The sequence below is a fragment of the Heteronotia binoei genome, chromosome 12 (genome assembly GCF_032191835.1).
Source record: "Heteronotia binoei isolate CCM8104 ecotype False Entrance Well chromosome 12, APGP_CSIRO_Hbin_v1, whole genome shotgun sequence".
Lineage (NCBI taxonomy): Eukaryota > Metazoa > Chordata > Lepidosauria > Squamata > Gekkonidae > Heteronotia > Heteronotia binoei.
Genome location: NC_083234.1, coordinates 47726050 through 47742978, shown reverse-complemented (window position 1 = coordinate 47742978; position 16929 = coordinate 47726050). Strand labels below are relative to the sequence as shown.

General features: G+C 43.9%; 1 protein-coding gene across 1 annotated transcript in view; it reads right to left on the bottom strand.

The window, feature by feature from the left end:
- ARHGAP25 (Rho GTPase activating protein 25) overlaps positions 1 to 16692 on the bottom strand; it is a 29734-nt gene extending 13042 nt beyond the window's left edge. The window contains exons 1-4 of the mRNA XM_060251085.1: positions 16595 to 16692; positions 5545 to 5744; positions 2214 to 2301; positions 595 to 714 (exon numbers count right to left, since the gene is read on the bottom strand). Coding sequence (XP_060107068.1) covers positions 595 to 714; positions 2214 to 2301; positions 5545 to 5744; positions 16595 to 16655 — 469 coding nt within the window. The 5' untranslated portion in view covers positions 16656 to 16692. The remainder of the gene's footprint in view (positions 1 to 594; positions 715 to 2213; positions 2302 to 5544; positions 5745 to 16594) is intronic.
- Positions 16693 to 16929: the final 237 nt, after the last annotated feature.

The window sequence follows — 16929 nt, the reverse complement described above, 5'->3', positions numbered from 1 at the left end:
GGACACAACAATGCCCATCTTCACTCTCTGCTTATTTTAAAACCAGGAGTCTGAAGCCTCCCAATTTGTCAGCCACAACAGTGGATAGCTGGAAGATCCTCTCTGAATGGACTCTTAATAAGTGGCCCAAGGCTGCATGCACAGCCATCTGCTTGTGTCATCATATCAAAGCCCTCTTGTGTTAGCCGCTAAAATGGTTGCCAAGGCCATGTTCTACTGTAAATCTTGATTTTTTTTTGTTTATATTCTGCTCTGGAGTCAATGTGTTGGAAAGGTCCGTGGGATATAAATAACATACACAAATAAAGAGCAACAAAGTAGGGATGAATAACAGACAGAAGGGAAGCTCAATCCAGCCTCATTTGGGTTACCTATCCAGATCCTCAAGTCTCAGTTCCTAAGGAACACCTTCCCAGCCCCTCACTTTTCATGTCATCCCTCAATCACTGTTTCGCCAAGCTAAAAAGCCGTAACCACTTTAACCTTTCCTCATAGGGAAGGCCTTCCATCCTCTTAATCATTTTAGCTGTCCTTTTCTGCACTCTTTCCAATGCTATAATATCTTTTTTGAAGTCAGGTGTTGTCAGTCTTTACCTCCTAATGGGGACCCTGCCACTCTTCGGAGCACTTTCACCCAGTCTTCCATTTCTGATTGGGAATTGGCCATCAGGAGATAGGAGTCTTGTCCTGTTCGATTCTGGTCTCTAGAGATCTCTGAAGGATAATAATAACAATAATAATAACAATAAAAAGCTAAAGGTAGTCCCCTGTGCAAGCACCAGTCGTTTCCGACTCTGGGGTGACGTTGCTTTCACAATGTTTTCATGGCAGACTTTTTACGGGGTGGTTTGCTATTTCCTTCTGCAGTCATCTATACTTTCCCCCCCAGCAAGCTGGGTACTCATTTTACCGACCTCGGAAGGATGGAAGGCTGAGTCAACCTGAGCCGGCTACCTGAAACCAGCTTCCACGTGGATCGAACTCAGGTCGTGAGCAGAGAGTTCAGACTGCAATACTGCAGCTTTACCACTCTGCGCCACGGGGCTCTAAAACAATAACAATAATAATGATGATAATAGCAGCAAAATTACAACCAGGGAGAGGGAGAAAGTTTATGCATTGATTTTTCTCTCTGTGAAGTGTGAAAGATACGTATTTATGGCCAATATATATATTTAATCATCTCCATTTGTAAAATATAGTAGCAAATCAACAGTAGTGTATAACAGTGTCATACCCAGCCATTTCCACTGAACATTTATGTAGAGCAACATATTTTCACCTCTGTGTCACTGTTTGATGAGAATTTATCCTTTTTCATTTTTAAAGATTTTACTATTGATTCTTGCAACCTCCCTGTAAGATAGGCTGTTAAAAGGATTATACTGAGGATATCTTTTCAGAAACAAAAGCTCTTTCACTTTTCCTTAATCATAAGCAGCACAAACTTTTTTTCTCTATGGCCAGTTGATTTTTCAAGGGCTTATAGCAGCTCAGGAGTTGCTATACTACTGTCTGAACCCTCTTCCACAGCATACTGGGAGCTGCAGAGGAATGTGTGGACATTTATTTTGCAATGTCATTGGGGTATAGGAAGTAGTGCCTCTGGCAGCACACAACAAAACTAACCACTGCTTTTATTCCTATACATGTAGTTTTAGATTTTTTAAAAAAAATTGCTAATGGTGAGTATTTGCTGGCTTTATTGAGGAGGAGGAGGACAACACTGGGTTTATGTTCCATCCTCCACTCAGTGTGGCTCACAATCTCCTTTATCTTCCTCCCCCACAACAAACACCCTGTGAGATGGGTGGGACTGAAAGGACTCTCACAGCAGTTGCCCTTTCAAGGACAACCTTCGCCAGAGCTATGGCTGACCCAAGGCCATTCCAGCAGGTGCAAGTGGAGGAGTGGGGAATCAAACCCGGTTCTCCCAGATAAGAGTCCATGCACTTAACCACTACACCAAGCTGACTTTCCAGGTCTGATTAAAATGCCCTAGGACGAAGCCAAGCAACCTCTGGTCATAATAGGTAATGGTTGCCTGCTCCTATGTTACCGCCAGTTAGACTTGACCCCCTTCCCTTGCACTGCAATACCACCAAGGTACGGAGGTCTAAACTTCACACATTACAAAACCCTTTTATTTGTTAGCAGACCCACAAAGGCTTTGCAAGTGCAATCGATGGTTAGTTTAGTTAACTGATGCTCACCTGGGATAACTTCAAAGATAAACCTTCCTCCCTCATTAGAGGTGGCAGCGACCTCCTTGATTGTGCTGCCGTGAAGATGGATCACACCCTACAACCAAAGACAGTAGCAAACTTGAAATGGCCACTAAAACACAAGCCCATTGATACTGGAAATGCTAGATGTTCTCTTTTGAAACAGAATTATCCCGTCATCAGGCATTAGAGTCAACTTTGCCTACCTGTTTTAAGTTTTAATGAGGGCAGTGACATAACCATGTCACTGCGGGGGGAAGTGTCAGAAACAACTCAATCCAAAGTGGGTCTGCTTCAGGGATGTCCCAGTTGCACAAGCAACCGCTTGTTTTGGAACACGGCCACGGTTTAAAGGTAAAGCATCTGGTTGTGTGCAGTAAGTCCCTAGTTCAATCCCTGGTATCTCCAGTTAAAAGGATCAGGTAGCAGGTGATATGTTATATCCATTTTCTGTCTACATAGTGACAAAATTCTTTTTCAGTCTTTATAGTGACACAAGTATAAATATTTTAACAGCTCCAAGGTAGGGATCTCCTTTTCCTAGTTTTATTACCTGTCTCATCTCTGATTCCATCCATATAGTGGCTCCAGTTCAGACAGAAGTAAAGCAAAGCCATTATTCATTTTATTCAAATCCAAACCAGGATTTGGCTTGCAGGTAATCATTCAAATTCTGGCTTGTTTCAGGAAATGTTGGTTTCTCCTCGCCCCATCTCTTTGCCAGCAGAGACCAAGGTCATAACCCAAGCTTACATCATGATGAAGGTGGCTCAATGGAACAAGCCAGGATGTCCATATTATGTCACAAAAAAAATTATTGAACAGCCAACTTCAGATCATGGTTTCCAGAGCTTTTTTTTTTAGAAAATTCCAGCAGGAACTCATTTGCATAATAGGCCACACCCCCTGATGTCACAATTGTGACACGTGGTTTTTGTAGAAAAAGCCCAGCAGGAACTCCTTTGCATATTAGGCCACACCCCCTGATGCCAAAGCCTGCCGGAACTGTGTTTCTGTTCCTGCTAAAAAAAAAAAAGCCTTGATGGTTTCAGATCCTGTCTTGAAAACATCTGACTAACCATAGTTGGTGAAGTGGCCTGTGTTCTAATGCTCACACTAGCCATAGTTGGTTGAATTAAACCATGGTTCCACATGATGTCTGAGCTGACCAATCAGTTTTAAACTTCCTTCTCCTAAAATGCTTCAGATTACTACAGGAGATAATCAAGGCTGCTATTCTAAATATTCCAAATAAAAAAGGTGCTAGAAGGGAAAAAACAGCCATGAATTCCCATCACGTTTAAAGGATGGATGCATATTCTGAAATGCTGAGGGTGGGACTGTAGTAGAAAAATGTAGTTTGCTCAGTTAAATAGTGGGTCTACACTGCAATCCTGAACTGGTTTAAGTCACCCTGCATTTTGGGGAAGGAGAGCTAAGGGCCTCCAGAGACTTCTCAAACAACTCCCACACTTTGTTGAAAGGAAGCTACAACTATTTTAAACAACTTGTATGAAGTAGTGGAGTCAGATTATTACAGATGCAGATGCTGCCCGGCCAAAAGTGATACTTGTGATGTTGTGAACAAATTTGATGCTGCCTCTCTTTATGCCCAGAAGCTAGCCTGGCCCCAACATGATGCCATGACTCAGGCCAGTCATGAGGAAAGCTCATATGACTTGGCCCACAGGGGTAACGGGAGGGCAGCTGCAAGCCTTCTATGGCTGTTCGGGGACACCTTACTTTCCAAAGACTCATTGCACTAAGCATGATAAATTGTGGGCATAATAATATATGTGTGGCAGAACAGGAGGAAGAAACACTGTGTGAGAGAGAGTTTCTGCCACAGGAAACAGCAACAATCTTAAAGGCTCAAGGAGATAAAAGTGGGCATAAAGAGAAGCCATAGAGGTGCTTGTGAGAAAGTGAGAAGTGAAATGTGGAGAAAGGAAGTGTGGGAGGGGATGGGCACATAAATCTTAAGGGCTAGGAACTTAAATGAGATTTGGAAAGGTGCAGAGTAGGCCTGTCAAGTTTTCAGTCAGCAGGATTCTATGCATGCGCCTTTAAACAGCAGCTTGAGCTTCATACCATGTAAATCTCCCAGACCCCTGCCATATCATGCAGGCTGGGCCATTTTCCCCCTTGATCAATCAACAAGCTTAGTGCAGCATTTTGAAGAGGATGTGGAGGGTATGTGGCTATTTATTTGTTTACTTCATTTATACTTTTACACCCTTCATTTTATCTTCACAGTCTCCTAGTGACTCCAACTTTGTTCTACCATTTCAGACCAACATGGATGCCCACCTGGATCAATCCCTCAGTGAGGCAGGCTAAACTAAGAATGTGTGACGCTGAGTGTTACCCAGTAAGCTTCCATGGAAGAGTGGGAATTCAAACCTGCGCATCCCAGGTCCTAATCTAACACTCTAACTAGTCCACCATAGTGGCTCTCAAGGACATCTTAAATGCATGCTGGCATTTAGAGAGACTATTTGGAGAGAGGGCTGGGTCTTCCACCTCACCCTAGCAATCAATCGAGACCAAGGGGGGGGGAGCATTGCTTTGTGGGAAAAGATAGCTCCATCTAGCCCAGCATTCTGCTTCCAGCAGTGGCTGACAAACCATCTTCAGGAAGTTCTCAAGGAAGCTAAACTGTTCTCCCTTGCTTCTTATGCCCTGGATCAGGTACTCAGAAGGACTGGAATGTGAAGATTCTCTTTCATTTTCTAGGACAGCAAGAACAAGCCTCTTACCCAGACTGTTCTTTGTACTTTTCTGTTTTACTAATGCCCTTTCTAAGTGAGGACTTTTTGGATGGCATGAAAGCAAATATTTTATTTGGAGGAGGAAAGGCATTTTATGGGGGCTTCTAAATTAATTTTTTGGGGCACAGGAAAGGGTAGGATGGAGATGCATCTCTTCAGTATGTGGCAGGTTGTGATAGAGGTCATCTCCATTCCCTTATCCCTGTCCAAAGATCTCATTGCCAACAACAACAATAACAACAAAAATCCCTTAAAGCCTTGAAAATTTAGATATTGGAAGGAGGGTAAATTGTGTAACAATATTCAGAATTCTGAGTTTGTATCTGATTGGAATCTCAAGAATACCTCAATGTAGAATTTGTTCTGTTTAGAGTCTCATTTATTTAAAGTAATGATCTAAAGGTTCCTCAACAGCTCTGGCCCTGGTAAGAACGCTGACTGGACATTTACAGCACAGCTGGTTTTAACAGCTGAAGCAAAAACCAGTGCAGGAGGACCCCCAGTCCTAAGTTTCTACAAATTATTAAAGCCCCACCCCCTGCAGATACCTGGAGTTTGCCATCGTCTTCATCCTTGTAGTAAGACAGGTATTGCCCTTTCAACACGAAGTACTTCTGCTGCCAGTTCTTGACTATGGAGCGCTGTTTCTTCAACCAGCCAGTTTTCAGAGGCCGCTCCAGAGGGCTGAGAGAATGGGGCCAGCTGCAGGAGCCCTTTGGGTCGATGGCCATCATGCTCTGGGAGCGAACTGGGGAGAGGAGGGAAGCAGAATGTGGGGCAAATGCAGAAGGTGAAGCTCCTGGAACAAAGCAGCTGAAAATCCAAGACAGCCTCTTGTCAAAAACCACATCTGTCCTTTAGGAGGGAAAATGCACCATGATCGTCACTGGGAGTCCTATTCTAAACTGAGCAAAAAGTTGACAACTGAAAGAGATGTCTGTCTGCTGGGCCCATGTCTTGCGGGGAACAGCTTTTAAAAAGGAAGCTACCACAGCTATTTGTCAGTGGACTTCCTTTTTCCTGTGTAGGCGATATTCTTTACAAAAATGAAAAAAAGAAACAAAAATAGCTCCCAAGGGGCACTATGCTATTGTGTGTGGAGGAACATGGGGGGGGGGGGTGGATTGCCCTTGCCTTGCAAACAGCTGCTGTAGAAAACCAGGACAGATTTGTGCAACCCACTGAAAACACCCAAGTTGTTTCAAAGGATATGTCTTTTAGGGTGAGGGACTAATATCCACTCTTTAACATTAACAAAATCAATCTGCCAGCTAGAGTTTTGAAAAGAATGGGAGCTGAACAAGATGTACTGAATGCTTTACAATTTGCATTTCATGTAGTTCCATGAATGACAGCTATTACGTATTTATTCTGAACTTCAACCTTGCAAGGTAAGTTAAGCTAAAAGAAGAACAAAAGTTTGAGTCCAGTTCTATATTTAAGACCAACAAAGTTTTATTCACATTATGAGCTTTTGTGTGTGTGCGAACGAAAGCTTATACTGTGAATAAAACTTAGTCTTAAAGGTGCCACTGGACTCAAAACTTTGTTCTGCTACTTCAGATCAAAATGGCTATGGCTTAGGGTTGCCAAGTCCAATTCAAGAAATATCTGGGGACTTTGGGGGTGGAGCCAGGAGACATTAAGGGTGGAGCCAAGATCAAGGCTGTGACAAGCATAATTGAACTCCAAAGGGAGTTCTGGCCATCACCTTTAAAGGGACAGCACACCTTTTCAATTCCTTCCTTCCATAGGAAATAATGAAGGATAGGGGCACCTTCTTTTGGGGCTCATAGAATTCGACCCCCTGGTCCAATCTTTTTGAAACTTGGGGGGTATATTGAGGAGAGGCACTAGATGCTATACTGAAAATTTGGTGCCTCTATCCCAGACCGGGGGATCCCCTGCCCCCACCTGGGGATTGGCAACCCTACTATGGCTACCCCACCCGAATCTAGCTAAAAGAGTAATTGACCTAGTGAACTTCATTGGCTGAGGGCTCAGCATCTCACACACAAATTGAATCTATGAAACACAAATTGCAGGCTTGTGCACCCTCAAGTTTGCCTTGGAGCCCTGCAGGGAAGGGAGAGGGAATTAACTCTTCAATTTACATTTGGTTTCTGCCATTCAAAACCAGATGTGCTATTAGGCTTTGAAAGGAGAAATGACATAGCTTTTAAAGGATATATCTTTTTTTCCTTTAAAATGCTCATCGCAGCATAAGGAAATGTGTTTTGAATAGCAAAATTAAGTGTAGGTTGAAGGATTAAACCCAGGATTCCTTTCTCTGCATGGTGCAGAAGCAAAGTGAGGCTATATAAGCTTTCAATTTGCATTTTTATGGAAATACTTGCCTGTTTGAACCCTGTAGGGTGTTGAACCCCAGTCTTTCAAGCTCTACTCTGACACACTAAGTACTATACCACACTGACTGTTCAGTGCTAAAAAGTAGCATGAGCCATGAATGGCTGATGGCTTTCATATTATATTATAGCTATCACATATGAGGGCGGGGGGACAGAACAAAGTTTGAGTCCAATGGCACCTTTAAGACCAGTAAAGTTTAATTCTGGGTATAGGATTTTGTGAGCATGTACACATACAGGCAAATAGATCCAAGTGGGCAGCCGTGCTGGTCTGAAGCAACAGAAAACAGCAATAGACAAGTTCACCTTGTGGATCTTGTGTTCCTTTGGACCAAAGGCTTTTCACTAAAATGTGATCCTAGGGTAGTTATATGGACTCTCCAGTACTTTTCACATATTTTTTTTAAACTGGTGCAGCCTGTGCTACGGAGTGGAGAATATACATGTGCCAGAGTCCTTTCATCTACACAGTTGCCTTACTTTGAATTAGGTCACTTTACTTGCTGCTCTGATCAGATTTTCCTGCAAAGGAGGATTCTGATGTGACGGTGGGCAGAACTTACTCCAGTCCAGCACAACATAAGCATGTGACTGGGTTTGTTTAGGCAGAAAAGACTCCAACTGCTGAACCAGAAATACAGCAAAGGGCCCTCTCAGATGCTTAGTAAAAGAACAAGATTGTTCATTAGAGTGTAAGGTTCCTTGAACCAGTTATTGCATACAGCATATTGCAAAGCATTCTGCAAAAAGGAAAGAAGTGGACATTACCTTCCTCTCCTCATTTGTTAAAGAGCTTGTGGTCTCAGCACAAACCAGATTCAGGCTTCACACAGCCCTGATGCTCCCTTGTACACCAGAACTCTGCTTCACATGACCAGAGGCCTCTGAAGTTGTGAGAGGGTGGTGATAATGCTGCTAATCATCCTGAAGGCCTTTTTGTGCAAATCCGTGTTAGTCTGCCTGCAGCATGCTCAGAGGGACTGTAGAATCCAGATTTCATAATCTGGTCTACTGAGGTGGGGTGGAGCAGAATCCAAGCCTGCCAAAATATTCTAGAGCAGGCCCAAGAGGCCCAAAATATTCCAAATATTTTTACAGCAACATACTGTATCTAGTAACAAAGGGTGGAAGAGCAATATTTAGGGCATGGTATTAGTGATTTTTTCACTAAGTCAGTTACCCTTAACCTTTCATGCCACAAACACTAAAAATAATATAGAGGTCTCTCCTGCTTCAGAGACCACTGTACATTTCAGCCTTTGTGCTGTTATCAGCATGTAACCAATGTCCAACATCCATTTAATTCACTAGCAAAACAGTCAAGATCTTCCCCAGATTGTAACCTACAAGCACTCAGCTGCATAGCAAAAGTACCTTCCCAGCCCTCCTACCAAAATCCTTTAACAGAAAGTGCTGAGATCCAAAGCAAAGGCTTAGTACTAGCTGTACCTACAAGGTGAAGCTCCACCTCTGCATTTTCTACTGCTAATTCAGCCTGTTTGTTTTCTTTAGAAGTTTTTTTTTTGGGGGGGGGGCAGTCACCACAGTGATGCAACAGGATGTTAAAGTGGAAATGAAACTGATTTGAGAGGCTGAGCTACAATTCCGGAAGTCCCCGGTTTGCATCTTTTGCCACTAACTAGCTACAGCAAACTGCTTTCACCAGCAGCCTGCCTGACCAGTCGCACCCCTGCACATTTGGCTCTGGCAAGGAACGTTTCTAAGGACTGCCTTGGAAGCAGGCAGAGAAAGCTTGAGGAGGCTGTGGAATTGCTTGGCCACCTTCTCCTCTGTCCTATTTGGTTGGTGTCCAGTTGTAGGTCCAGGGGCTTAAAGGGGGCAGATAGTGTTAAGGTTTCCAGCTGCCAGGTAGGACCTGTAGCTCTCCAAGAATTACAACTGATCTTCAGACAACAGATCCATTTACCTGGAGAAAATGAATGCTTTGGAGAGTGGATCCTATGGCATTATACCCCTTCTGTGGTCCTTCCAAACCTGCCCTCTCAAGGCTCCATACCTCGTTCTCCAGAAATGTCCCAATGTGGAGTTAGCAACCCTATTACCTAGAGATAACAGCCTCCCTTCCACCAGGGCATGGTGAGCTGAAATCGCAGCTAAATAAACCCTAACAGAAGAGTGGTTAAGGCCAGCATCCACCAGGGATAAAAGAATCTCAAAAACCAGTTCAAGTCCAGCACTCTGAGCTAGCGCACCCTGCTCCTGGACAAACTTAGTAAACCTCGCCCACTTGCTGCTGTAAGAGCAGCGAGCCGAAGGCTTTCTACTATTCAGCAGGACATGTCTAATCCGGTGAATGCTGGAAGCTGATCCTCCAAGCAGTTAACTTCAGATGAGGGACATGGTGATGAAACAGGGACCCCCCCCCAAGCTACTAGGAGGTCTGGTTCTGGAGAAAGCATGCAATACCAATCCCCCCCCGCCCCCGCAAAGCCAGGAGGATTGGAAACCAATTATGCCTGGGCCACCAGGGAGCGATCAGAATGCACTCTGGTCTCTCCTGCATCAGCTTGTGGAGTACTCTGGTGAGGAGAGGTAATGGGGGGGAAAGAGGAACTTGCTCCTCCACGTAAACAGGAGGCCGTCCCCCATGGACCCTGGCCCTTTCCCCCCTCTGGAGCAGTAGCAAGGGCACTTGCGAGTCTGCACTGCCACAAAAGCGTCTATCTGTGGATGTCCCCAAAGTTCGAATATGGGAGTCAGAACCCGCCAGTTCATTTTCCACTCGTGAGGAGTCGCTGCCCCTCTGCTCAGAGAGTCCGCCCTCACATTGAGCTCTCCCGGCAAATGCGTGGCCACCACAAAGATGTTTGCTCAGATGCAATCTTCCCACAGGTTCATTGCTAAAGCGCACAGCTTTCTTGAGACCGTGCCTCCCGTCTGTTGACATAGGCCATAGCAGTAGTATTGTCCGTCAGAACAGCTACAGTCTTTTTTTCCAACAGGGGCCTGATGGAAGTGAGGGCTAATCTGATAGCAGTCAGCTCCAGGTAATTGATGTGGTGCTGCGCAAAAGAACGGGTCCATGGACCACCAATGTTCAGCTCGCCCAGAGGTGAACATTCGTGGTGGCTGCCATCAACCCCAGGAGACGCTGGAACTGCAGCAATGTCCCCCTCTTTTGGAGTTGCAGATGAGAGTGCAATAATGTCCGATGCTCTGCCCTCTGGAAGGATGGCTAAGTGATGCGTGGTGTCCAGAATCGTGCCAATGAATTGCACCTTTCTTGAAGGCATCAAATGTGACTTCGCGAAATTCACCTGGAGACCTAAGTCCTCAAGGAGACTGAGGGTCAGTCTGAGGTGGACAAGAAGCTGAGTCTTGGAACCGCCCATGACCAACCAATCATCTATATAAGGGAAGACGACTACACCCTGCAGACGCAGGTGGGCTGCTACAACCACCATCGTCTTTGTAAACACTCTGGGTGCTGTAGAGAGTCCAAATGGGAGAGCCTTGTATTGGTAATGGTCTGGTCCTATGGCAAACCTGAGAAAGGCCCTGTGGCTCGGCCGGATGCCGATATGAAAGTTGGCATCCTTCAAGTCCAACATGGTCATCCAATCCCCTTCCTTGATCAGTGGTAGAATGTTCTGCAACATGATCATCCAAAATTTCTGGTAGGATATGAAGATGTTCAAGTTCCGCAAGTCCATAATTGGGTGGATCCCACCATCCTTTTTGGGAACTGTGAAGTACTTCAAATAGAATCCTTGCCCCCCGAGGGGAGGTGGAACCGGTTCTATTGCTTGCTTGGTCAAGAGGTTCTGAACTTCTTCCAGAAGGACCGGTGTAGGGTGAGTGATCACTAATTTTGAACATGGGGGAAGCTGAACAAATTCTATCACATAACCCTCCTCTATGATTGACAAGACCCATTTGTCAGTGGTAATAAGCCCCCATGCTGGTAGAAAACTGTAGAGGCATGTAGGGCCTGAGGAGGGGAAGGAAGGGTGGATGGTACGAAGGCCAAAGTCAAAGACCCTGTTTAGGGTTCTGAGAACCTTTAGATTTGACTGAATGTGAGGGTGGCGAAGAAAATTTTGATTTGTCCCCAAAAGAAAGGCTCTTGTTGTCCTGTTGTGGAGTACGAGGTTTCCTTTTTTAAAAAAAATAAATAAATATTTTTATGTTTTATTGACTCTTATAAAATTGACCATTACAACATATGAATGTTAGAATTACAAATAACCCTTCCCCCCCCAACCCTCCCCATCTTCTCTTAGTCTTTTCCCCTCAGCCAAGGGCACAAAGTCTTGATCTTCCACTGAATGTCCTTCCTTGTTTCTCCCGAGATCCATTCTAAATAAGGGTTCCATCTGGTCTCAATTTCCTTGACTTTATCTTCCCACGTGGAATCCTTGTTGATTGTTGCCACGATGTCAGACTGTATGTAATCAAACAAATAGTTGTGCCAGATTTCTATTGACCATTTACTTTTATCTTTCCACCCCAAAGAGATGACCGCCTTCCCCGCTAATATCATTGCCTTGACAAGGTTTTGAGTGGGTCTACTTAGTGCTGGACTTCCTATTGTGCTTAACAACATCATATTAAAGCCAATGGTTAATGGTACATTGCAGACTTTTCTAATAAATTCATTAATTTCCCCCCAGAAGGGTTTAACCTCTTCACACTCCCACCACATATGTGCAAACCAACCCTTAAATTGTTTGCAATGCCAGCACTTGGAACTCATTCCTGTGAATATATTGGCTATTTGTGCGGGTGTTTTGTACCATTTTGTGAAAAATTTATATTCCAGTTCTTTAAATTTGATTACTTTAATCCCTTCTAGTCCTTCCAAGATTTTCCCAGCCAACCTCTCTGTCAACTGACCTTCATGACTCCAAATCTTTTGTAAATATACTATTATTTTATCTTTATTTGAAATCATTTTTCTGTAGAGTGACCCCACTAGACCCTTCCTTTGTTTGGCCATTACTTTATATATCTCTTCCATTGGAGTGTCTAACCAAAGCTCTCCCTTTTCACTGATCTTCTTAACTATCTTATGTAAGCCTGCTATGTTTAACCAGTATTGATTACCTAAATCTTCTGTAATTTCTTGTAAAGGTTTTAGTTTACCACCCCTAAACATATCGCCCACTCTATAATTGCCTTTGTTTTTAAGCCTTTCCCACCATTTTATAGCATGTGCCTCCTTAACAATAGCTTCTAGGGGGGTCCATCTTGAAACCTTTCCTAGCCACTGTGGGTACCATTTCATCCGAGTACGAGGTTTCCATGACCTCTCTGGCGACTTGGGTAGATATGGTTTCTTGGACCATTGTCTAGGATTTGGGCGAGGTTGGTTGGGACAAGACGTAAATGGAACGCCAAGATTTCTGGATGTCTTGATGCTCTTATCCATTTCTTGGAGAACGGAGTCTGTGGTAGAACTAAAAAGTTCTTCCCCCTCAAATGGGAGATCCTCAACCTATGACCTCGTATCCAAATGTAGTGCCATGGAACAAAGCAAGGAGCGACGTCTCAAGGTTACTGCTGATGTCAAAGTTTTGGCTGCAGTGTCGACCATATGCTTGGATGCTGTCCGTTGCTGTTTTGAAAGGAGCAATCCCTCCTTCAGTAGTTTCCTTGCAGAGGCTTGCTTTTCATCTGGCAGGGAGGTTAGAAGCGGTGCAAGCTGTTCCCACAGGGAATAATGGCACCTGGCCATGCATGCCGAATAATTGGAGATTTTACCCTCCTTATCGGGAGGTGTAGAATGGGTTTTCTTGGCCTTAGATGAGGATGCGACAACAAGGGTGGATGCGACAACAAGGGTGGAACAAGGGTGACAAAATAAATACTCAGCCCCTTGCTCTTGAATCCTGTACATGTGGTCCAGCCTCCTGGAGGAGATGGGGGTTGAAGCCGGCTTTGCCCATGGCTCATTAATAGCCTGCTGTATGACCTTGGTTACAGGTAGCGCTATAGGTGTGGATGTGTCTCTTTGAATGATGTCAAACACCGTGTCATCGATCACAGGCTGAGGCTGTACCATGGGCAATGACAGAGTTTGAGCCAGTCTTTTAATAAGCTCCCCATAAAACTTTAGATCCTCTGAGGGAGAGATGGGAAGATCCTCCGCTTCTCTGCTCCGGAGATTGCTCTGAATGATGTTCATCATCCAACTCCGGTACCGATGCAGAGGAGGAGTCACTATGCTCCATGCATTCCGTTAAATGTGGCGTTTCTGGGGCGTGTTCTGGCGTGCGAGACTGGAGTGCTGTTTTTTCACCTGTAGTTTGCGTATTTAACAGCAGACCAAATAGCCCAGTTTAGTTTGGACTTGTCAGAGCTTGGAAGCTAAATCAAGTTGACCATTGTTAGCTCTTGGACAGAAGACCACCAAAGAAGTCTTGGGGTTGCTAAGCAGAGGAAGGCAATGGCAAAGCATCTCTGCTCCTCTCTTGCTTAGAACACTCCACTGTGGGGTTGCTGTAAGTCAGTTGTGACCTGACAGCATGTACTGCTTTTGGGGCATTTAATAATAACAAAGGAATCTTGTTGAGCAGGGCTTAAAAGTAAACAACCACTGATTTATATCCATGTTATTTTGATCTTTATTTAGCTGCCTTTAGTTCCTACCAAAAAGGGGGAAAACAGAGTGTATATTCCAATGCGACACAACATATGTAATACATCCTTTCATGTTTCTCTGCTTTGGCAGCCCATTTCCTCTTTTGCTTTAAAAGGCAGACTTGCAAAATCTATGGCAACAGACGATACCATAACAATCCTGTGAACTTTTGCTAAGAAGTTGCACTACACAAGTTCTATTGACCTGCTTCAAGCCCCAGTCTATCGGGATTGGCCAAATGGGATCTCAAGAATCTGAAGAGGCTGCCGGAGAGCCACATTGTGTGGTCGCAGTGTGTGTGTGTGTGGTGGTGGGGTGGGCGTGTGTATGTACAAGTAATGCACACACCCCAGCAAACAGCCCCCAGTGCTTCAGGTCTACTTTGAAGCATGCTACTCTTATTTTTTCTGGTTAAATATACAGGGAAACTAGTAAGAGAAATGGATGCCAATCAATACATTTGAAATATGCTCAGATATAAATCTGATATGTACAAAAGCTGAAGCTGTCCCCCCAAGCAACATGCAAAACATTTAGTGAGATATTTATATCCCATCCCCCCTCCAAATAATGTGGCTTCAAAACAGCTTGCATTATAATGTTCTCTTCCATTTTACCTTCACAGCAACCACCATGTGTTGTAGGTTGAGCTAAGAGTACAGCAGAATAGGGATTCTAATCTGTGTCTCTCAGATCCTGATCAGGTGCTCTAACCACTACCACACACTCATGTCTCATGTTTATACTCAACGGGCTAACTACATATCACACACAAAGATGTGACTGAGCCCTATGAGTCGACTTTTCAAAAAATGAAAACCCACCTCTGTGTGGAATAAATTCTGGCGGCCATTTTCTGGTCACCTCTCATCATGCATTTCCAAAATACAAGTTTGAACCAGCCATCAGGTTCTAAAAATTCCAAGCACTTTATTCAATATATATTTTTCCAGCTGTTTGCACATCAAGTTAAGTAAAAGTGGCTAAAAATGCTCCAGTGGAAGCAGCAATATTCTATATCAAAGGGAATAGTAATGTCTAATGGTCATGATATAGTTCAATAGAATGCCAATCCTGTATGTTTGATTTATATCCCCCCCCCCCCACCAAAGCAGGCTCAGGGCGGCTCGCAATTTATAACAGAACAATAAAAACATTGTAATTAAAACATTAAATTAAAACAATTTGGTGCTAACTTCAGTACAATTTAGAGATGGCTCCTAAAAGCCAAATACCCAAAGTGAATTCCAGATGCTGTGGGAAAAAAGAACAGAATAAGGATTTTGCCTGCATGTCTTGCTAGTGGGCTTTCAGAGGCATCTCCATAAAAAACACTAAATTGGCCAAAGAACAACTGATAAATCCTAAGAACTTTACCAATGGAAACTAATGTGAACCCCATAGGCAGAAGCAGCAAGACTTAAAAGGTCCTTAGGACATCATCTGGCTCGTGTTCCCTCTATGGCTCATTTAAGTGACAGAACAAAGGCGGAGTTCAGTGGCACCTTTGAGACCAACAAAGTTTTATTTTGGGTGTAAACTTTTGGGTGCACCCACACTTCTTCAGATGGAAGTGCTAAAAGACAGCAAGAGCTTGGAATAGATGGGATTATTTATTTATTTATTACTTTACATTTATATCCCGCCCTCTCCGCAAGCGGATCTTTGGGTGTAACCTCATGGCACGTCTATGCTCGAGCTGGTGAAAAATCTTTGGTCATATTACTTTATGCATCTTAATTGAGGCAGAAGAAAGCCTGTTTTCCCCTCTTCCAGCCCCATATCAACTAAAGTAATCACATACTACGCATGAGAAACCAGGGGCTGAACATCCTCTATAAGGCTGCTGGTTATCACTGGGGTTTACTCCCTGCAACCAGTGGGCATCCAAGGCCACTGGCCCAATGGAAATTTTCCTGCTAAGGGCCAATCTCCCTAGGAAGGTCAGGATTTGCCTGTTATATAGGCAGAAATTCTCAAGGAGCAGAAAACAAAGAGCTGGTGCCCAGAAACCTAAAGGTTGTACCTGAAAGTAAAGAGCTATAACCAGTACAGTTATTTTGCTCAAGTATGATCTCCTGTGTTTCAGTATGAAGCCAGCATTGGCAGACCTGCAGGACCTTAGCGGCCAACAGTCATTCAGATTCAATGGGTTGGCCAGAAATAGAGGTGGTGAATGGATTAATGTAGTTGGACAGGAGGTCAAGGGGTGTATGTCTCCCTCCAACAACAGAAACCCAGATGAAGAGATTATTAAGAAGTGTGGAGGTGAGAGAACAAAATTAAGACCATAAAGTGGGCAGAGCAGCCATTCAGAGTGCAGAAATGACACCACTTGTGCCTAGATGGCCTAAAAATTCTGCCTCATCCTTAAAAAAAAAAGCCTCAATATCTGAAATTTTCATGGAAGAAATTAAGGAGCCTTTAAGAAAATGAGAATACAACTTTTTTTTCACATAGTACATCTCAGCTGAACCTGGGCCTAAACCAACTGTGCAAAATTTGCGTCAGCAGTTCAGATTTGCCTACGGGTAAACACAGTTTCACTTTTGAGGAGAAATTACTTGACACCAAAGTAGACCTGCATATGCTTTGAGCAGAATATGAGGGAAATGATAACAGTACCTATTTTGGACATATTCATTTTCAGGTTGAAATCCCAGTTCCGTGGCAGCTTGAGAGACATTCTGGCTGCATGAAGGTCTGTGTAGCTGAGCGGATGATCTTACTCTCCTCTAGAGATCTTGTGCTTTGAAAAAAAAATCTTCCTCAACTGAAGTTGGTTTGCCAACAACTTCCTCCTGCTCCTCACAGTTTGATTCTGTGAGAAAACCCACAGAAGTACTTCCCTTCCATCTGTTTTTATTTTTACTATTTTTGATGCAATGCTAGCCTCTATTTGTAGTCCCCAAACCCCCTCAAGAACTTCGGAAAGCCTCTCAGGTCCCAGGAACTCTTCT